This window comes from Centroberyx gerrardi, chromosome 14, assembly GCF_048128805.1.
Source record: "Centroberyx gerrardi isolate f3 chromosome 14, fCenGer3.hap1.cur.20231027, whole genome shotgun sequence".
Lineage (NCBI taxonomy): Eukaryota > Metazoa > Chordata > Actinopteri > Beryciformes > Berycidae > Centroberyx > Centroberyx gerrardi.
This window is the reverse complement of record NC_136010.1, coordinates 23,539,208-23,561,340: the sequence shown is the minus strand read 5'-3', so window position 1 is coordinate 23,561,340 and position 22,133 is coordinate 23,539,208. Positions and strand designations below refer to the sequence as shown.

The 22,133-nt window shown below is 45.6% G+C and overlaps 1 protein-coding gene across 1 annotated transcript; it reads left to right on the top strand.

Annotated features, from left to right (window-relative positions):
• The first annotated feature begins 1,359 nt into the window (after nucleotides 1-1,359).
• Nucleotides 1,360-21,370, top strand: pard6b (par-6 partitioning defective 6 homolog beta (C. elegans)). The gene is made up of 3 exons (XM_071927575.2): nucleotides 1,360-1,684; nucleotides 3,461-3,683; nucleotides 20,017-21,370. The coding sequence occupies exons 1-3, from the start codon at nucleotides 1,622-1,624 to the stop codon at nucleotides 20,973-20,975; spliced, it is 1,245 nt and encodes a 414-aa protein (XP_071783676.2). The 5' UTR covers nucleotides 1,360-1,621; the 3' UTR covers nucleotides 20,976-21,370.
• Nucleotides 21,371-22,133: the final 763 nt, after the last annotated feature.

Below are 22,133 nucleotides of genomic sequence, written 5' to 3'. Positions count from 1 at the left end.
TAGTTATATAAATTTGCACCAAATTATATCAAATAACAAAGCACAAAATGTTATCATAATGTATATCTTTTTAGGGGTCCTTGACATGAAAAAGTTTGGGAACCCCTGCCCAATAATAATAGCTTATAATAACAGCCTACAATCAGGGTTGTAGTGAAGGGAAAACCAAGTTTATCCACCTATTTATTTATAGAAACAGTCTTTGCCCACCTTTTTTGGCTGGCATAATTCTTTATGACTTAAATGCATATCACACTAAAAGGTATAACACTGATCTAAGTTATGATGATATTTATTTTTTCTTTTAAGGAAAAATGAACATAAATTAATAATTTTCTGACAATATAACTGATATTATTTATGTTGGCGATTGTCATGCCTTATGGTGATCACTGACTGTTATAATTTACAAACCTTTTTATGTTCCATTGCATCACTGCCTATAATGGTAGCCAATAATTTCTGTCTTAATATAGACTGTATATCTGAAGTGCATAAAGCTTATACACTGGGCAGGTAGCCAGCAGCAGTGTATGGCTATTGGCCAGAAGGTGTCACTATACAACAAGAAACACTGTGCATTCAGCTGACACTACCTCTTTACTACCAACATAAATGTGATGTACTCATTTGACATCATAACAACTTATTTAAAATATTTATACCCTACATCATGTGTAAACAATATGCAAATGGAACCACTAATGATATGTCATAAATGCCAAACTGGATTTATTGTAGCAGTTTTAGCATTTTGTAGGCTATTAGGATAATGTGCAAGAGCTAATTATAACAAATGTGACATAAGCCCTCATAACGATCTTATCATAATTATTGATATCCTAATTATGATAATGAATATTGAGGTTTACATTATTCTGACACTAGTGGGACGACTTGTGTTGGTTTGCTGGCCAAAAATATCGTTTTCTGTGTTGTACATTAAATATAATAATATTTTTTCTGTCTGATTTTTCTCATTCACAGGCTAGTAGGTTATTGTAAATAGTTCCAAGTACTCCTTCAGGGCGATAGTTCCCAAAGTGGGGTCCCAGGACCTCCAGGGGACCTTGACGAGGTTCTTCAGGGTCCCCAGAGATATGAGGATTATTTAAATTTCACTATTATTTCACTCGCTATTTTGAATAGTACATTCATTTTCTGGTGGTGGTGGTGGTGGGGAGAGGGAGCTCTTATTCTGAAGTGTCGAGAGAGACCGAGATAGTCTCTTATTTTGAAGTCTCGTGTGCAATTTTGAAGCCTCGCGTCGCCAGCACTCAAGCCAAGGCACAGAGGGGGAGAGAGAGAGGGGGAGAGAGACATAGGCAGAAGCTGACCGAGGAGGAGAGAGAGGCGGTATACGCACAGTAGTGGTAGCTGTACTGGCAGTGGCAAGTATGAGAGGAGATAAGTTTACAGACTAACTAGGCTGGTTGGCAGGCGTTGTCGCATTCTTGGAGGGACCAGGGGGGACAACGCAAACTGTGGGACGTCGACATACCGTGGGACAGCCTGTATAACTGGAATAATAACTGTGGATACCTACATTGTTGGGATACACTCAGCGGCAGCAGCAGGGCGAGTGTGTGTGCTGTGGCGGCGGTCCCGCTGCTAGCGAAACATGAACAAAAACCACCGAGTGCCGAGCAACCGTTCTCTGAGTGCCGTGGAGGTGAAGAGCAAGGTGCCTGAGGGATTTTTTTTGTCCGTTTACCTGTCCTGTTACTCACTGTTTTCTGTTTTGTTGTCTAAACTCTCCCTTTGGTACTTGCTCGGGCTAAATTAGCCTGCTAAGTGGCTTGGTAGCAAGTTATGATGTCGCACAAATTAACGTACTGCGTCCGTACAAGCTGGAGCTTAGTTAGCTAACAAAACGTTAAACCTACCTGTTTTACTGTGGCTAGCTAGCCGATAGCTGGACATATTTTAAAAGGTGAAATATGCCATGCCATGTCTTGATTTGAGTTGATCTTATAGTTTGATAATAACTTTGAAGGTAGATAATTGTCAGTAACGTTAAGCCAGTAACACCTGTCACAACCTCCTTCGCGGCTGCCCTTCTGCTTGTGTTGACTCAAAGTTTGACTAGTTTTCAGTTTCAGCTTAGCCCCATGGCAAGTTTACATAACTTGGTGGATGGCTATGGAAATTTGCCGGTCTTGATGTGTTGATAGCTGCTTGGCATGTTGTTCTCCTATGCATGTACAGGTGTCACAAGGCCCATGACAGGCTCATTATCGTGGCTCCTCCCGCGACAGACTGCCCGCCTCTTGCCCGTGGCATGATTACATAGACATGCTGAGAAATGGGATTGTCTAAGCTTCGGGGCACATTTTGCTGCTGTTTAAATGCAATTTACCAGTGAAGCTAGTGGATCTTTCTTTTTTAGAACCGCACTTGATGACAGCAAAGATGACATCCCTGTTGGTGTCACTTGCCTCTTCAGTTGGTGTTAAAAATCATCATTTATGCTTATACACCGAGTAATCGTAAACTTGTTTCAGCCTGGACTCAAGTTGAGTAACCCAGGGTCATCTAACCATGTTTTATCCTCTTGTCATTTGGGGACGTGCCAAAAACAGGCCTGTGACCCCATTGGCTTCTCAGCCAATAGTAATTCTGCTTTGCACTAATGTTTGAGGTGATGAGCTTCTAGTTTGGCAATGAATTGTAGATCATCTCTTCAGTGCTGGGCAACAGTAACCACAACACTTGGTACTTCTCATCAACACCAAAGTGACATTGCTCTCAGTGTCAGCCCCACAGTTGCCTGCCTCATTAAGATTAGGCATCTGCAGCAATTGATTCAGCAGTTGTCAGACCACACGCACAGACCACATTGACTATTGCAGTATTCATAAGCCAGCAATGCGTATTTGAGGGGGTGTGTGTGTGTGTGATGAAGACACAACATACACATGCCCACAACTGCATACCAAACATTCTGTGAGGCTTGATTAGACCATGCTGTTTAGTCTAGAACATACTGCATCCACAAGTACACAGACACACAGATACCCCCCCCCCCCCCCCCCCCCCCCACACACACACACACACACGCATACAGCACACAGTCTACATTTATAATTCATCACATATGCTGTGTCAGCTAGTCCACATGGATGGCAGCCTCTTCTTCACAGTGGTTTTGAAATTATTTAGGCTACCACTACAGTCTATGCCTATCACAACCACAAATCTCAGACCTGTTAAAGAGGTGTTCCTTCATATCGTGAGCACACATTGTGAACATAGGCTATTTACTGCATCTTAACTGTCTCACAATGTCTGTGGCTCTATATTTTTTCTTTTTCTGTCTTTTTCTGTGTATCTAGCTACTTGTACCAAGCTGTGTTCATCTCTCTCATGCCTGTGTGTGTGTGTGTGTGTGTATATGATTTTGTTTGTGTGTGTTTGTATGATTGTATTTACATGTGTCTGTGTGTGTGTCCCCTCCCAGTTTGGGGCGGAGTTCCGTCGGTTCTCCCTGGACCGGTCGAAGCCCGGTCGTTTCGATGAGTTCTACGGCCTCCTGCAGCATGTGCATCGCATCCCCAACGTGGAGCTGCTGGTGGGCTACGCCGATGTGCACGGCGACCTGCTACCCATCAACAACGATGACAACTATCACAAGGCCATCTCCACTGCCAGCCCACTGCTCAGGCTCTTCCTGCAGAGGAAAGGTAAGCACAGAGGAAGTAACATATTTGAACAAAGAGACCTAGCTCCTACTTGTTTGATAAGTCAAAGTTACCTTTTCATGCAAATACAAACAATAGGTGTTTTCCACATTGGTGGGGTTTCACTGGAACCGCACAGAGTCTAAGAGTCTTGTTTCAATTCAGTGAAAATTTGTTATTGTCAGGATACAAGAAAAGGTTATGATGGTTGGAGAAGAGACTGAAAATGTGAATTTTAGCACTATTTGTTAATGGGGAGTCTCCTTAAATGGTGGCTGCCTTCCCCTTCTTTCCGGTTGCGTCATCACCTCCATTTCTGTTTAGGTGCCGTGGGACTATACAGAATCTGTACTTGTTCTCTGTTGTTGTGGGGGTCTGGAGACAGCATAGAAATATAGGATAGGCTGCTGTACAGGAAAGCTATGTTGTTATTAACCTTTATGTTGTATATTCTTCCTAGATGGACAACAAGCCTAAGAAAGTAGTTATGAAAGACCTAAACCCACAGCATCACTTTGCCTTGTGAATTTGTTTGGCTACATATCACCCATGTGTTTTGTCCACATTGAGCTGTCGTTGCAAACAAACTACTCAAACAACCCTGCGTTCTAGGCTAACTAAGTTCCTTTGGCGTCCTGCTTCTGACCTGAGTGACTGAAGGTCAAAGACCTTGCAGAGGGGCAGAGTTGTGTTACAAAGAAAGGAGAGGTTTTACACACATCTAAAACCTCCTCACAAGAGCTGGACAAAACCAAAAAGTCGGTGTAAAAAGGAAGGAATGATTGCTCCCAACTTATGTTTCATAAAATAGACTGGTGACAATATAACGTTTCAGCCAAACATGATCTTTGTCGGGTCTGACATTTTGGGAGCAGCAAAACAGTGAGCAGAATGCTCCTTGTTATGTACAGTTGGGTAACTACCATAGTGATTGTTTTACTCTCTGATCACCATTTATCAACTGCCCAGGGGGTACTGGTTCAATTAGGGTGTCTATTTTTTTTTGACAGCAGTGGCAGGCACAGCTGGCCCATCATGGGAGTGTGTGTTTACTGTGCGATTGACAGACAGTCTTAGAAAATGAGGGGAGGGCTGTCAACACTTGCATGTTTGCACAGTTACACTTACAGTGTGTGTACACAATACTATTTTCTTGCTTCCTCACTGCCTCTGTTATAATTATTGCCCTGCCGTTGCAGCATCACAGGCAATTTTTGTAATGTTTTGAGGGGCTGGGGGAGGGAAGAATTAGTTGTAGTAGGAGTTGTTGCTGCTGACAGTGTAGTATGCTAGTTGTTGTTTACTCGTGTTTTGGGATGTGCATAAACCTTTTTCTATTGCATTATTTTCATTTGGGAAGCTGTTAGACTCTTGGTCCTGAATCTTGACTTCATTCTTGTTTTGGAGTTCCAGCATCATTCTAGCTAATGAGGTGCTGAGTCCAACCTGTTGAATGCAGGGAGGACACAGGGTCTATGGGCCAGGCGGTGCGCTCTGTTGTGTTTAAGCTGTCTAGCTGTGCCATATGACCCTATAGAAGCTAAGCCACTTTGTCAGGAGGAGATTAGTGGGGTCACTGTGTAGCGCCGCGTGGGACCGTGTTTCAATTACACGCTCCAGACACTAGCCCCACGCTGGGCTCACTGCTGCTCACACACACACACACACACACACTGATGCAGGCAGGCATTGCACATACTGAGACAATCAGGTACTTGCACACACATTGCCTTGTACACACAGAAAACAGACACACACACACACACACACACACACACACACACACACACAAACAAGAAAGCAGCCACAACCCCCTGCAGACCCCATTGCCCTCAGTCCCTAATTGCCCTCCTGATCTGCCCACCCCCGCTTACCAAACTGCTCAGCAGTGGGACCAGTTGGTCCCAGCTTAAAAAGCCCTGCAGTATGCGGATGTAGCAAATTGGCAGCTTATAGACCATTTATTATCTATCTGCAGACACACTGTTATTATCTATAGATGGCTGAGTTAATAGCTCCACTTTTCCACAACAGTGCCAAGTGAGGTTTGTCAGGCCAAGGGCCAAATCAAAATGTTTTTAACACAGGATGCAGTGCACTATTTGTTTATCTAGAAAGTACTGTATCTTTCAGCTTACAAATGTTCTCTCTTAGCAACATGATGTGAAAAAGACAGAGAATGACAGTGACGTTTTGGAGAAATTGAGGCATATGAATAATGAGTAAGCCCTTGATGGCCTTGTTTGTCTTTGTGGTGGCATTAAGGCAAATGACTCCAGGCCAGGCCCTCTCTTTTTTTTATAAACCCTTGTTTAACCAGGCAAGTTAACAAAGAACATGTTCATGTTTACAGCAACAGCACAGTGGAGACGGAGGGTCACACGCAATCACACCTGTATTACAGGAGTCCTCCACTGTTGACCGCAGAGTAACTCCACTAAAAAAAAGCTGTTTGGGGTTAAGTCCTTCTTTCAAGGGTACCACAGTGTATCTTCTGTTCATTTCTCCCACCATAATTTTTCTGGTTGGTCTGGAGTTTCAGTCTCGAACTGGCTACTCTTGCCTCCTTTTAGACTGCCGTGTCCCTTTAGACTGTGACTGAGTGATTGTGTAAATGTCTTAGGTGCTCAATGGTTGGATGTGAGCGGTCATTATTACATAAGAGCATAGCAGGAGTTCAGACAGGGCAGCAGCCTCGGCAGCAGCCTCGGCCAATGTTTGTTCTTACTTAGTCTTATTATACTGATTCTGGGGAAATGTGTTTACAATTAATAAAAACAACACTCAGTTTTCAGTAGTTATAAACAACTCGCTGACTGACAGTTTCACTTGACATGATTTGTGTGTCTGTTTGTGTAGAAAGGAAAGCGTCTCCAGTCTCGGCACAGTTCAGTCCTGGCACATCACATGAGGTTATTTTTGGCACTGTGCATTTATTTGTCTGGAAGACTGAATCTAGGCTACATATAGCCTAGACTACTTGCTCTGTGGGTTTTAGCCATTCAGTAGCGTGCAGATGGATAGATGGGTGGATAGAGGATTCATGAAAGGAGGACTCATGGATGCTGGGCCATGAGTGTCCGTCCGTTGTTGCATTGTTGTGGTCTGGTTGTTGAATAATGCCCACATTGTTGTTGTTTCTGCATCAATGCTACATCACTGCCTAGCCAATAATGTAGTATTGTTCAATGCTGAAAATGGGGTGAGTGTTCGTGTGTGTGTGTGTGTCTGTGGGCTTGTTTGTATGTGCTTGTGTGTGTGGATGTGTGTCAAAGAGGGACTACCGGACTCAGCCTATGTCATAGTTTCACACAGTCTTTTTTTATTTCTTAAACACACACGCATACAAAAACACGCAGGGTGACCCCGCTCTCTTGAACAATGTGTGGATGACTGTTGAGCCAGCAGTGAGGTGGCTGCTGTTTACTTGTTACCATGGCAGCGCTGAAGAGGCCCGTTCATAGGTGGATTAACGGCTCTGGAGGTTCTTTAGGGCTGATGGGAGCTGCAAAGCATGCTGGGAGACTTGAATACAACACAAACTGTCTGGTCTACAGCTGAACTCAGTTGTCATTTAGAGTCTTGTATTCTGATGCATTGCAACTGGCTTTTGTGAACACTCAATACAAATAATTCCTTCTGCAAATGCAAAAAGAAGCTGGCCTATATTGGTGGCCACAGAAATCTCTAAAAGCTGATCATTTCACTGTGTTTCTGGAAGTATTGGGTCTGCTTCATCAGTCAATACAAGAACAGCACAGCACAGCACAGAGAGTTTTAGACTCTTGTTTTGACTGAGTCATCATCATAATCAGGGAAGTGTCCTTACTGAGAGGCCAGCTAGCACATTATGATTCGCTGATAGATGAGTCGTTAACAGAAGGCTGTTTCCTGGTCCGTCCCTCTGAAAGGTTCTCATTACACAAATCCAGTCTGTTTTTGCTAAGCTCAGTGTAACTTGGGAATGTTGTGGTCACCAGTCAGCTGAAGAAGGGAAACTGTCAGCTGAGTAATGTCAGTGTTTTTCATTTTTAAAATAACAATCCTCCATCATCGGGCTCATATCAATGACTGCTGTCTCCCCATTTAGATGCTAACAAAGTTAAGTCAAGCCAAATTTATTTATATAGCCCTTCATCACAAAAGCATGTCTCAACCTAGATCTAACTAATCAACAATCAGTCACAAAACAAAATGATGCAACAAAATCAAACACATAGAAATCAAACCAAGCATAAAAAACAAAATAGCGAAAGAGCAGCTTTTGCCAACAGGGTCAAGACGTGGCTGTTTCACATCTGGCCTCTCGCTAACTGTCAGTGAAATTGTCACTTGTAGTTTGATGTAACATAGATATTCTTCCACATTATGTTGTTGAAAATGAAAACCAAACAAAAAATGGTCATTGAAAGACAGCCCGAAAGTGTTAAAGGCCTTGAATTTTATGTAGTAATTGATTAATATCTGATTTTGACATTGTGTTGCCCTTAGGGATATTATTTCAGTTTTCTGAGAAGAAATAATATATCCTAATACATTGTAGAGTTGGATCACAGTGCTTAGTTGATCACACAGCATTGTATTGGATTACAAAAACTTGGAATAGAATTGTGTTGTGGCCCATCATCATAATGTTGTATCAGTAGGTTTTTGGCAGTTGTTGCTCTTGCAGATCTTTGCACTCCCATTTAAAAAAAAAACAAAAAAAACCTCATGCTTCATGTAGTCCTGTGGAAGAATATTGTTTCTCTGCCTATCAGTTGGTTTCACTCTTAAACAAACTGGCAGCGGGGAATGGGTGGGACACACCCAGGTTTATGTTTGTCTGATTGGCTGTAAACATGGTTGTCAGATGAGATTTCCCTGGGTGTGAGTGACTTCATGTTTGTCTATATCAGTCATCCAGAACATTCCATGTATATATACACACACACACACATGTGGTTCCCAGGTCTCCATCCATCTGGTGGTAGCAGCTTTTCAGGCAATCTCCCAGGGTGTGGGTGTGTTTGGCTGGACTGGTGACGTCGGTCACAGTTTCAGTCCTGAATGGCTCATAACTCTTCACAAGAGAGGCAGAGGGAAGGTAGGGAGAGGGAGAGGAATGTGTGTATTTGTGTATGTATGTGTGTGTGTATCCCAGCAGGGACTGCCTGAGTAATTAGTAACCAGTGCATGAGTCATCCAGTCAGAGAATAGAACAGTGTACAGTGTGAAAGTACAGCACAGACAAAGTCTAGCCGCCCTGTAGAGCAAGCAGCAGAGCAGGATAACAGCAGTGGGGCTGAGGGTGATGGAGGAGACTGAGCAATGTACTGAGGCTGTGAAGTAATGAAAGAGAGAGAGAGATATACATAGTCAGAGAGATGGAGAGAGAGTGTGAGTGTGAGAATGTGCCATGATGTCTTTGTGTGATAGTCACAGAGAGATGGATGAAATAAGGAAGGTGTGCTGGAGAGTGAGATTGGATGAAAGAGAGACAAAGCACAAAAAGTCACAGTGAGTGAGGACGCCACAACATGGAACAAAGGAGGGATTTGAATGGTGGGGAGAGATGGGATGAAAGAGAGAGAGACAAAGCGGTCGTGGGTAAAGTGAGTGACATTTTTCCCAAAGGAGCACAGGAGAGAAGTGTAGGAGCGTGATCTGCGAAAATAATTGAAAACAGCCCCCCCTGCTTATAATCTCAAATTTCAAAACATGCCCCTTTTTCACTTTTCCAGGTAGTATGAATTAATTTTTCGGAGCATATGAACCCCGAGATACTCTACGTAATGAGTGACTGAACGGCGGTAGGATTCATAGATGGAAGATAGAGGAATGCATGGAGGAGGTACATATCCTAGGTTTAATAAGAGAGATGGAGGGATGAAAGGGGGAGGGGAAAAAAAGAGGGTAAATAGTATTAGAGACGGAGGAATGTATAAGGCATTGTTTAGGCAAGGCGTGTAATGAGAGATGTGGAGAAAGAGGGAGTAGTGTAAGTGTGGTAGAGAGAGAGAGAGAGAGAGAGAGAGAGAGAAAAAGAAAATGTAGTCAGAGAGAGAGAGAGAGAGGTATTAGTGAGGGAGGAATGCAGAGTGAGGCCCTAGCCGGGGAGGGCGGGAGCTGGAGGAGGAAGAGAGAAAGAAAGAGAGAGAGAGAGGGAGAGATGGAGGAGGGGAGGGGAGGGGGCTAGTTGGGTGGAATGTGGCCAGCCTCTGATCACCTCTGCTGGCTAGATTAGACAGGACAGCAGGCCAGACTGGACCCTCCACTAGAGAGCCTGGCTGGATCAACAAGGGGGAGAAAGAGGGGGAGAACAAGCGAGAGAGTGAGGGAGACAGAGATACGCAGGGAGAGAAGCGGGGAACGGGAGAACATTTCAAAGACATAAAGAAAGGAGAAGGCACAGCCTGGCAAGCCCAAAGCCTTCATCTACCCTCTGAAACCTGGCTGGACTCGCGGGGGCCGGCTGTGAGAAGATGGAGGGAGGGAGGCACGGATGGAAATGGGGAGAGAGGGAGACCCAGCTGAACGGGAGGGAGGAGGCAGGAGTCCAGACCCTCCGTTATAGAGTCTGTCAAAATTCAAATTCAGCTCAGAGTTGGCTGGGAGAGATGAGAGGGGAGAGAGACGGAGGACGGAGGACGGAGGACGGAGGGAGGGAAGGAAACTGGAAGAAAAAGAGCTGAAAAAGCAGGGAAACAAATGAGGGAGTAGAAGAGAAAGACGGAGGGAGAAATGGCACTTTGGACCAATACAGACGGAGGGAGAGAGAGGGAGAGGTGAAGGGGAGGGTGAGGCAGTGGGAAAACTGAGAAAGAGAGGGAGAAAGTGGACTCTTGATCAATGGAAAGAGTCAGGGAAAACAAGAAAGAGGAGGGAGGGAAAAGGTGGTGGAGCTGTACTTTGGACCAAGGCAGCGAGGAATGAGAGGGAGTGTTCAGAGAATGTGTCAGGTGGGGACCAAGTGAGAGAACGTATGATGGGCTGAATCAGAGGTTGTTGATAGTTTTTTGTGTTCCTTATCACCACCCATGTCATGTGTAGACCCAGCAGAAAACACGCTGATGGCCAATTCTAGGTCCTGATCCATAGTTAAAGGGATGGCATGGAACTAGACCGATTTCTTTCTTGCTGATTTAAAAAAAAAAAAAAAAAAAGAAGATCTTTCCATCCTCTGGGCTTGGCGTTGCGGCGATCTTGATATGAAGCATGATAACTGATATGCTTATCTGTGGATTTCTTTCAGTATGCCATTCCAGCATATTTACCCTGGCTAGCAGCGCACCATAGTCAGCAGGCTCTGACATGCAGCTCCCAAACGCTGTTGCCTGACTACTGTCGCTGTTTGTACTTGGTTTGATTCCTCTTGACACTCTCTCTATCTCTATTCTGGGGTCTCTACTACTGTAATTAACACAAAATACACAAAATGAATTTAAAGAGTGAGTTTAAAGGTCTCTAAAATGTATCATGTTGTGGTAAGTCCATTATGTCCATTATGAATTTAAGTCTTTGAATGACTGTACACTACAAATTTTGAGTTTTTTCTGTCAAGCAAATTGCTTTAAGATCAGGATACTTTGACAAAGGTTCTGAAAAACTCTAGGCTTAATCATATGATATTTACCCTGGCCTTTTAAATTTACGTGGGACTATCTGTACTCATTTATCCTGAATAGACCTTAGAATACATTTTCTCAAATATTCATAACGTTAGAAAAAACCTTCAGCTACAATGCAGCAGACTAAAAGATAATCTTGGTAATATGAAGGTTGTCTGAGTCTGAGATCTGGATCTGACTGCAGGTTGGCTGTGTTGTCTTCCAGAGCCAGATGCTGAGGGCAGGACAGAGACAGAAGCTCAGAGTCCGCCTGCTGCTCCCTCCACAGTAAAATCTTTATTCAGACGCATGAGTGACAGGGTTGTGCGGCTAGACCTGAGGCTCACCAACCCACGCAACTGCTCCTCCCTCCTTTCTTCCTCTCTGACCTCCCCCACTTCCACCTCTCCAGCCTCCCCCAAGTCCACCTCCTCGTCCTTCTCCTGCTGGAGTCAGCACACTTAGGCCCAGGCCGAGTTCTAGCACCAGCCATAGCCCCCCCATCACCAGCCCAGCCCTCTTGCCTCGTGCTCACTCTCAGCCGCATGTCTCAGCCCCTCACCAGCTCCATGCCTAACCCCAGTCTCGCTCCCCCTCCCAGTCCCAGTCCCAGTCATCCAGTCACAACCTGGTGCCCAGGCCCAGACATGCCTTTGGCCTTGTTCCCAAGCCTAGACAAGCCCTTAGTTCCAGAAACACACACTGCTACATCCAGTGTCCTAACACCGGCCTCAAAGGACCAGCCTCCTGCCCAGCCCCAGGCCATCCTATCAGTACACTGGATGTCCCTGTAGTAGCAGCAGTAGCTTAAGAGATCAGAGCAACACAGACAGAGGGAACATCCCGGCCAAACCTGTAGAAGAGAGCTAGAGGGAAAGACTACAGAAGGAAAACAAAGGCAGAGAGGAGAGACTGCAAGACCAAGAGGGACAGACAGAGGTGGAGAAGTGCCCAAAGGCAGGAGCAGACTGAGAGACGGTCCAGAGTGAAGGAGGGAGAGACAGTGAAGGGCACAGGGGAGGAAAACGGGAGGGCGAGGAGGCATTGCAGGAAGGAGAGAGGTGGCTATGTCAGCAGAAAAGAAATTGATGGAATTGCTTCATACTGCAGTGACAAGATGCAAACACTCACACACACAAATATTGTGCATGCGTGTAATCTGGCACACAAAATTCATGTATTCTGTATGAAGCCCAAAAGTAAGCAATGTAAACTATAAGGCTACATTAAAGTTTTTTTTCCTACAGTATAGTGTAGTCTATTATTTGAGGAATGGCTCTTGTCAAGACAGGGTAATAAAGCAGGATTGATGAGGGTAATAGAGAATTCATGAACAAGATGATATTAGGATGACTAGAAGCCAGTCTAATGTTCATGACCGGAGTCTTCTTGAATTATGGATTTAATAAGTAATTCCTCAGATTGTCATCTCCATTACATCAAGGCTTTGTCTTTGCTCCAGCTTGCCTCAAACCTCTGCAGGTCTCCACAGTGCAGCATCTCGCCTCCCCAAAGACCTTATCTTAGCACGCTGTAGTCTGGTTCTCTCTTTCACACTGTCCCTATTCCTTCCCTTCCTCTCACACACACTCCATTTAACCTTCATTCTCCACCTTCCTCCTTCCCTCCCTCCCTCCACTTCTCTCTCCTTCTCTTATCAGCAGCATTAAGGCACTTTTTATCTAGGCTGTGCAAGGGAGGTATGCTCGCCACACCAGGAATAGTAACCCTCCGGGAATTTACTCCTTTGAATGTTTCTTTTTGTTCACCCCCTCCTCTCTTCTCCTTTCTTCTCCTCTCCTTGACTCCCCTATCCCCAGTCATGATCTCTGTCTCTCTTTCTGTCTTTCTCTCTCCTGCCTATATTTCCCGTCTTTCTTTTCCTATCTGTTCTTCTCCCCTCTCCTGTTTCTCTTTCTGTTTCTCCTCTCCCATGTCTTTCCCTCCTATACACCACCCCTGGTCTTTCTCATTCACACATGTGAGTTCACACGGACACACACATACACACACACACACACACACACACACACACCCTCGCCCCCTCCCTCCCTCCCTCCTCTATCGTTCTGTGTCTGGAACACCATGGCACCGACTGTGTGGTGAATATCCAGGCTTGTCGTCAACAAACCTGACTGTTTCCAGAACACCACAACCTTCAACCTCTCGTCTTTTTCTTCATGGTGTTTGGGTTTCTTTATTGCGTTACTTTTTCTTACTGAGACCTATGTTGTGTTTGGATACTGTAGGCTGGTTTCATTTAGCTTGAGTCCCACTTATTCAGCAGCAAGAGTAGTACTGGTTCCTTTGTATATTATATTAGGCTATCACTAATTCTGTGTGGCTGAATATTTCCATCTCCTTTGGACTTGTTGGTAACACTCAGTCAGTAATTGTAATCATGGCAGTTCTAGTAATAGTAGTAGCAGTAGAAGTATAGCTGTGGTGGTAGTAGTAGTATTAGCATTAAAGGGCAACTTCGCCGATTTTCAACCAGCATTGTATCATTACAATATGGGTAGTATATGCAAATGAACAATGTTTAACTTCCCTCCATGTTGCCTGCACCCAGAGCTCCCCGCTTATTTGCCGGCAAAAGTCCGCCGGGTGACGCAAAACGCATCATCCGGCGGACTTTGGAGATCGGCCTTAGACTACAAACTATGTTTCCGCATTTTCTGTAGTGGTGCCTTCAAGGACGGTAAAATGTGGGTCTCCCAAAACACTCCCATCCCATGCTACGCTAGTGATAGGGAAAAGCAGACACTAAAATATCATACTACTAAATACTTTAAAATTTGGAAGAAAACTAGTTTCATGATACGAGGCTGAATATCGCGCTGTTGAATCAGACACAACAGAGTCTGGAAGAGGAAGCGACCACCGGACCGGAGCGACGTTTCAGCCGCAGCTAAGCTAAGCTAAGCTGCTAAGTTTCTCCGTGATTCATCCAGAAGAGCTGAATCTAACACAAAAAAACAACTAGCTTTACAATATAATATCGGAGCAGAGATGTGGCGCCACTATTACAACTTATGAGGCCGAATATAGTGCTGTAGAATCAGACAAAACAGAGTGTGGAGGAGAGGGCAACCACGGGAGCTGTAACAGCGTCAGCCGAGAGAGACGCGCCTGAGACAGCCGGGGGAGGCTGAACACCTGTGAACGCCTGGTGATGATCGTCAGGGGGACAGACAGAAAACTCCGCGCTGCAACAAACTTCACGGTGCTTTGGTGAACCTGACTTTGTTTTCTGACAGAATATTATATCGGACTTTGCCAACTCTGAATACAGAACAACAGCGAACAGCGACTGTGTTAACTTTCCCTGTAACTTGCGGCTACATCCAGCGGCACCGTTCAGCACTCGGTAAGTTGATCCACTGACTCCAGCGCGCTGGTTTGTTTTATGATCCTTTGAAAACGGGTGCGATTTATCCAGACTCGATGAGGAAAAACGTTTTGTAAATGAAAATAAGCCTCAGTAAAGAAGAGATATAATGCTACTTTGTCTCTGCTAACTTTGTCTTTGGTGCTACATTGGCCGTGAACACACCGTCAGAGTCAGTGACGCGCGCAATGCATTCTGGTTGTTGTAGGATTCCCCTTTAAGAGCGATATGGGGAATCTACAGCCGTTTTCTCAGTTTTCTCTGGTCATAGGGCTCCAATTTCAAAAATAATTGCACATTTCTACTACATGGGTGACCTAGTTTTAATAAATCATCATATTCACAGTAGTGAAGTAGGCCTTTAATAGTAGGCGTATTAGTAGTAGTAGTAGTAATAGTACTAGTAGCAGAATTAATAGCAGTAGTAGTAGAGCTGTGGTGGTAGTAGTAGTCATATTAGTAGTAGTAGTAATAGCAGTAATAGTAGTAGCAGAATTCATAGTATTAGTAGTAGTAGCAGTAATGTTCGTGGTCTTAGTAGGAGTAGCAGCAGCAGCAGCAACAGTAGTAGTAGCACTACATGATTCTCTCTACTGACTCTACTTGCCTTCTTAAAAAAAACCCTGTAATTCTATTTCCTTTCCTCACACTTTGTTCTTACGTGACCGTTCTGTGGTGACAGCAATACTGTAGGGGCAACAAGGCCCTGACCTTTGCACTCCTTATTTATGGTTGCTTGTAATTTTGGTGACCAATGAATTGAAGCTTATCCTACTGTTGCATTCATTGTAAGTCGCTCTGAGTAAGCATTTAGCATCTGCTAAATGCCCTAAATATAAATGTAGTAGCAGTAGTAGTAACAGTAGCAGTAGTAGTAGCAGTGGTGGTGGTAGTGCTTACAAATGACATACACCTCCTTCCTGATGGTGTTGTGTCACCTGGCCGTGGTATCAGATTTCGCTGACACTGTGCCCGGGACAAGTACCAGGAAGTAATGGATTGTTGGTGTCATCGTTGTCGTCGTCGTCAGGGATCATTATGTTACCAGTGGAGCCTGAACCTCATCTACGATGCACCCTCCTCTTCCTTAGGATACACACATTCTGTATCGTTAGTTACTTTAATACTGCCTAACCAAGTCACAGGAATGTTCAGTTCAGTTTGTAGAGAAGAAGAATTACAAAAGAATTTTCTGCCGGTAAAAGCATACATAATTAAGAATATTCTTTGGGTAGAGGGAAGTAATTAGTCAGTGTCATTTTCAGAGATAATGGTGTCACCATCCATGGCTTGCTTTATCTGCCTGCACATTCCACATAGTCTCTGATCCTTTAAGACTGGCTCATTTAAAGGCCAAATCTAAATTTGGAGGATGGTGCATCCAGAGTGCATAAAGAATAGAGTACTGAGAGAGAGGATGCATTGTCCTTGTACATGTCAGTTGGCACAAGTGGCTCCCTCTCCTTGGGCAGAGTTGTCTTAGAGTGGAGTGAGGCGGAGAGGAGAGCCCTTGCCTTCGATGCAACCCTGTGGGGATGGAGATGCATTAATCGCTTACCCTGTTTGCGTGTGTGTGTGTGTGTGTGTGTGCATTACATACTACAGAGAGAGAATGACCAAGCCTGCCTCGGTGTGTCCTCACTTGTGAGGTTGTGTGTTGGGTTGTCATTTTCCCCTCCACTGCTTCATTTCCCTCTCTCCTCTCGGCCTGTGTTTCCCCTTCTCTCCTCACTGACTCCATTCAAAGTGTGGGAAATCAAAGCAGCCACTGCATAGTTTGAATACCCAACCTGTACAGGGCCGTAGCAAGTGTACAGCTGCAGATGATGTTTTTATTCTTGATTTGTATGGTGTATGGTGGAAGAAATGCATAAATCCTTTTCCTAAGAAATAGTAGGAAAACCCTGGTAGAAGAGTACACTGCTAGAAGTTCTCCATTCAAAATTGCAGGCTTGGATTAATCTGTAAACTGGCCCATAATTCACTGGTTTATACAAGGCCTTGTAATGAATATTCACTCAAATCTTGGCATTATACAACTGCATTTTTCCTTCCAGTTCCCACACAGTTGACCTCCGATTGTTTCAATTAATCATTAGCCGAACCAACAGCATACATATGCGCTCTCTCTGTCCGCAGCATTCTTCAGCCATGTGTCATGTATTTACACAGCAATAAGGGAATAAAAGCCAAGTTATATGCTGCGCACATGCAAACCCACACAGACACACACAACGAGGGATCTTCCCTTGAATAGCATCACAGCAGACTAAATAAAGGAATGGATGACCTTAAGGCTATACTGTATTCAGGGATGGATGCTTTGGGGTTTATAGGCTGCCACCATTAGACTATAACCTAGGTTAAATTATTGGCTTAAATTATTATACTTACCTGCTGGTGTGCTTAGATCACTTTGTCAGATGTAACCAGTGAAAAGTACCAATTTGACCTAAAGGGTGAGGTTAATTTGACTTAATTTTAACATGATTTCATGGCCTGGTAGTGGGTTGTCGGCCATTGACTCTTAATGGACCACAAGCACTCAGTGTGTTCACTACTAGGCTAGCCAGTATTGACTATCCCACTGGTTTAATCAATACACCAGTGTTGGCGCTTAGGGACTGCCAAACTGCAGTTTGACAGAGGTCACACACTTTGAGTGTGTGTGCACTTCTCTCTATTTTAGTGTGTCTTTGTGTCTCCATATAGCTACTATCTGTCAAGAGCAAAAGAAAGGTATGTTTCCACTATGTGTGTCTTTAAAGCATCCAAGAAGAGGAAGCAGAGGAACAACAGTGGCATGTAAACAGAAGTGGAACTGTGTGTGTGTGTGTGTGTTTGTATTGTGGCTAGCCTACAGGCCTTTGTAGCTAATTAGACCGAAAGCCTTGCTTCTGTGCTCTAATGAGCTATAATGCAGCGATTGGTTTTCAGGGTATTGTGTTTCTCAGTGCTCCTCTTCATTTGGCACAGGCATTATCACTAGCCAGAGATAAACCTAATGGATGGCTTGCATATGTTGATGCATATGTGTAATGGCTCACATGTGCTGCTGTGTGAGTGCATTGTGGTTAGGTAGGCCTATGCATTAAATTCATAAGTGTGCGTGTTTGTCTACGGCTTGCTACTGGAACAGCATGTGTTTGCCGTATGTATGTGTGTGTATGTGTGTGTGTGTGTGTGTGTGTGAGTGAGTGGCCCTAAGGGACCGTCCTATTCTCTCCCCCGAACTATAACTCTATTGTCAGGTCTGCCCTTTCATATGCCGGGGATGGAGGGATGGTTTAAATGAAAAGAAGGCTAGAAAGAGTGAAATGAGATGTGGAGCGTCGCCCGCTGCTATGCATGACTGCACAGTCGGAACGAGCCTCGTGCCAGCGACGTAGACTTGTGTGTGCACGTCCTTTGAAACATCCACCTGTGTACACTTTTGCGTAATACTCCTTTTTTTTGGCTTCGGATTAGTATGAGTGTTTATGTGCATGGCAAGAGTAAGACATGTAGAAAGAACAGTGGGAATGGAAACTGGGCTGGTTTGATTGGTGTGTGAATGCCAGGACCAGTGGAAATGTCGAAAGCAGACATCTGGTCAAATGAAACACCAAGGCTAGCATAACATAACGTACTGCTTCTATGTTTTGTTGTCGTGTGGAGTCGGCCTATAGGTCACGGCTGGCAAGGATGTAAGTATGTACGCACTGGACTTGCGTCTCATGGGAACTGAAACGCGAGACTGCCGCTCTTTCTCGGGACAATTGATCCTTTGTTTTGGTTTTGGGGATGAAGGGATGGAGGGGGGGAGGGGGGTGCGTACCTGTCAGAACCTGAGAGCTGGAATCCTTATCAACCACCTGAGAGGATATTTTCCCAGATTACACACACGCGCGCGCACGCACTCAGAGGATGAGAGGAAGAGAGAGAGAAGTTTGCAGTGTGAGACTGTCATAACTTTATTTATAGAGCACTTTCATCTAAAAGCAGAGTTTACAAAGTGCTTTACAAAAAGGCATGAAAACAAGGGATAGTGAGATGCATGAAAAAGAGCTAAAAGTCAAAAGAGTTAAAAATAAAAATCCCAGAAACAGCTGAAGATTAAAAAAGTGGGCAAACGCACTACATAAAAGCAAGTCTATAAAAATGTGTTTTTTTGTTTCTGGGCGCGCCACAGTCTTGGGACCTGGTGGCAAAGCTCGATCCGCTTTAGTCTTAAGTCTGGACTGCAGGAAAGTCAGGAGGTGTGAACATCTCCGGCTGCGCTCTGCCTCATAGGGAACTAAAAGGCAGTTGACCCTAGGCATGCTTTAAACGTGATCAGTAAAGTTGTAAAATAAAAAAAAATAATGAGCTGGCGATGGCTTGGGGATGCGAGAATCAAAGTCACGCTGACGTTAATGTTTAGCTGCTTGTATATGTTGGTTAACTATTAGAGAGCCAAGGTCCAGCTTTTCCCTCTCTCACCTGGCCAGCCCTTGATCTGGAGCTCAGGACAGCCATATCGAGTTAAAGTCTATAGTAGCTCGCTGTTCTACACACTTCCTCCTTGAAATGTGTATGACAGCCAAGATCGGTATTTCGAGGCGTCCTGGTGATTCATTTGGCAAAGGCGAATACCATGTAACCACAACGTCCTCGGACCTTTGTTGCATGCCAGCCCCCCTCTGTCTCTCACCTTTCCTCTCTCTTCAGTATAGAGTTTTCTAGTAATGTTGTCTAGTAATGTTTTCATTCCATCAAGACCCAGAGCGAGAACATATTTCTCGAATTTGAATCCCGGGCTGATGAAGCTAAAGAGCACCGAGGATTCACAAGCACGTTCTTTGACACCAACCATATGCTCATCAAATCTATAATGCAGCAACCCTGCTCACCAGATGTACCAGCCAGGCTATATGGAGCATATGTAGGCTAATCTGTGGGAGGCAGCATGTCAAAGAGACTGCTGATGAAGGAGTAGATGTGGGTCTGAACGCACGGCCGGCGTGGCATTTTGCAACAATATAACCTGAGGGGGGTTCTGGGAATCAGCGTCTTTTGTGTGTTCAGTGTAGACATCCTGCAGCGATGCCTCAGGCTCACAGTTGCTCCATTGCATATCATTATTCATCGGCCTCAAAAACTACATGATGCAACATGCTGAGTGTCAGCCTGAAAAACGACTTTATGTTTAATGAGCACAGCGTGATGCTTAGGGGAAATTAACCAGCGTTTGATAATGTATGTCCTCTTTGTCTCTCACTTCCCTTCTTTCTGCCTCCCTCTCCCCTCTTTGTCTCCGTGCCATTTCTTTCTCCTCTCTTCCCCTTCTCTACTTCTTCTTTCTTGCTACTTCCTCTATCTCTCTTTCTACGTGCAGAGGAAGCCGACTACTCGGCGTTCGGCACCGACTCGCTGACCAGGAAGAAGAACACGGTGCTGTCGGCGGTTCTCCTGCGGCCCGACGCCAACCGGAAGAAACCCCCGGTCATCATCAGCCTCCCGCGGGACTTCCGCCCCGTCTCCTCCATCATCGACGTGGACATCCTGCCGGAGACGCACCGGCGCGTCCGCCTCTACAAGCACGGCCAGGAGAAGCCGCTGGGCTTCTACATCCGCGACGGCTCCAGCGTCCGGGTCACGCCGCAGGGCCTGGAGAAAGTCCCGGGCATCTTCATCTCCCGGATGGTGCCTGGCGGCCTGGCGGAGAGCACCGGTCTGCTGGCGGTCAACGACGAGGTGCTGGAGGTGAACGGCATCGAGGTGGCCGGCAAGTCTCTGGACCAGGTGACGGACATGATGATCGCCAACAGCCACAACCTCATCGTCACCGTCAAGCCTGCCAACCAGCGGAACAACGTCGTTCGCAGCGGAGGAGGAGGCGGCGGTGGCGGGGCGGCGTCCGGTAGCTCAGGACGCTCGTCGGACAGCGGAGCTAGCTACTACGGCTACTCCTCGCCCGGCGGGGTCGGCGCCGCAGCCTCCACGCCGTCGCACATCATCCAGAACTTCCACCCGGAGGAGCTGGAGAGCGACGAGGACGACGAGGACCTGGTGATCGAGGCGGGCGGCGAGGCGGAGCCCATCCCCCGCGCCGCCGCCTCCGCCTCCGCCAGCTACAGCATGCCCTCGCTGCCGCGCTACGAGCCGCACCTCAACCTCCGCACCGCCGCCGCCTGCTCCACCTCCACCTTCTCCGTCAACGCCAACGGGACCCTGCCGGCCAGCGCCAGCAGCGGGTCGCTCGGCAACGCCGTCGCTACGTCAACTACGCCGTCGCCGGACAGGGCGATGGAGAGGCGGAGTCTGGAGGAGGACGGGACTGTTATTACTCTGTAGACTGGGCATGCACACACACACACACACACACACACACACACACACACAAAACACTGGAAACCGGAGATAGGCATACACTCACACTTAAATACTCCCAAACACACACACACTTACACCCATCACACTGGAGACTTGGGCAGACATGGACCAGCAAAATTAGACGCATCCAGTTTCAACAAGCACACGTCATATTATACAATGACTGTACCTAAAAAGCACAAAGTGGTGTACATATTTAATCTCAACACTACACCGATACCCAAATGGCTCTACATGCTATCATTTACACCTAACCCCCTCCCCCCAACCCCCCTCCACTACACGCCAATGACCATGCATGCGTGCCATAGCAGCGACACGGCGCTCCAACTCTGATGTGTGGCTGATGGACACAATACGAGTCACATGTTGGAGGAAGGAAGTGTCATTTGGTAAAGCCCCCCCCCCCCTCCTCCTCTAGTATCAAAACCACTAGAAGCACTTGTTTTTTAATCCGGAGACTGTTGTTCCTCTGATCTTCCACTAGAGGGCGGCGACGAGAGTAGAAATCCTGTGAAAGAGTAATCGAGTGCACATCCTGGGAGGCTTTTGTCTCAAGCTCTTCTGTTTTCTTTTGACAATCTGTGGTTGTTTTTGCCTTGTCACCCTGCACCAGACGATGATGATCCCCCCCCCCCCTCCCCCAGGTGACCACAGCATGCGATTGGTGAACAGTCGCCATACTTTCCATATGTACGCGGTACCACAGTAATCGACCAAGTGCTGAGATCTGCAATAATACTGTAGTTTTTATTCGAGGAGAAACGATATAGAAACAATTCTGGGTCCTTCGCTTTCAGCTCGGATGCTTTTAACCGCTGTTCCTCGCTGTGTTTCTCTCCTTACTTACAATGTTGATGATTGCTTGATTGATCATGAAAGATAAATGATTTTAGTCGTTCTTGGAGCAACTGATGGGAGCAACTGGACTTTTTCTTTTTGTTTGGTTTGTTTGTTTTCAGTTGAATTTTTTATTTTTTATTGAGAAGAAGTGTACCTCACAAGTGACCATGTGACCTACTTCCATCTGACCAATGGGATGTCGCCAGCCACTGATCCAGGAAGTTGCTCTCCTTGCCTGGAAGTGGAACATTTTAAAATCTATTTCACGTCTCATTT

Coding starts and splice junctions, on each gene's coding strand:
- pard6b (XM_071927575.2), top strand. CDS start 1,622: ATGAACAAAAACCACCGAGTGCCGAGCAACCGTTCTCTGAGTGCCGTG. Junction 1,685..3,460: donor CCGTGGAGGTGAAGAGCAAG/GTGCCTGAGGGA, acceptor GTCCCCTCCCAG/TTTGGGGCGGAGTTCCGTCG. Junction 3,684..20,016: donor GCTCTTCCTGCAGAGGAAAG/GTAAGCACAGAG, acceptor TTCTACGTGCAG/AGGAAGCCGACTACTCGGCG.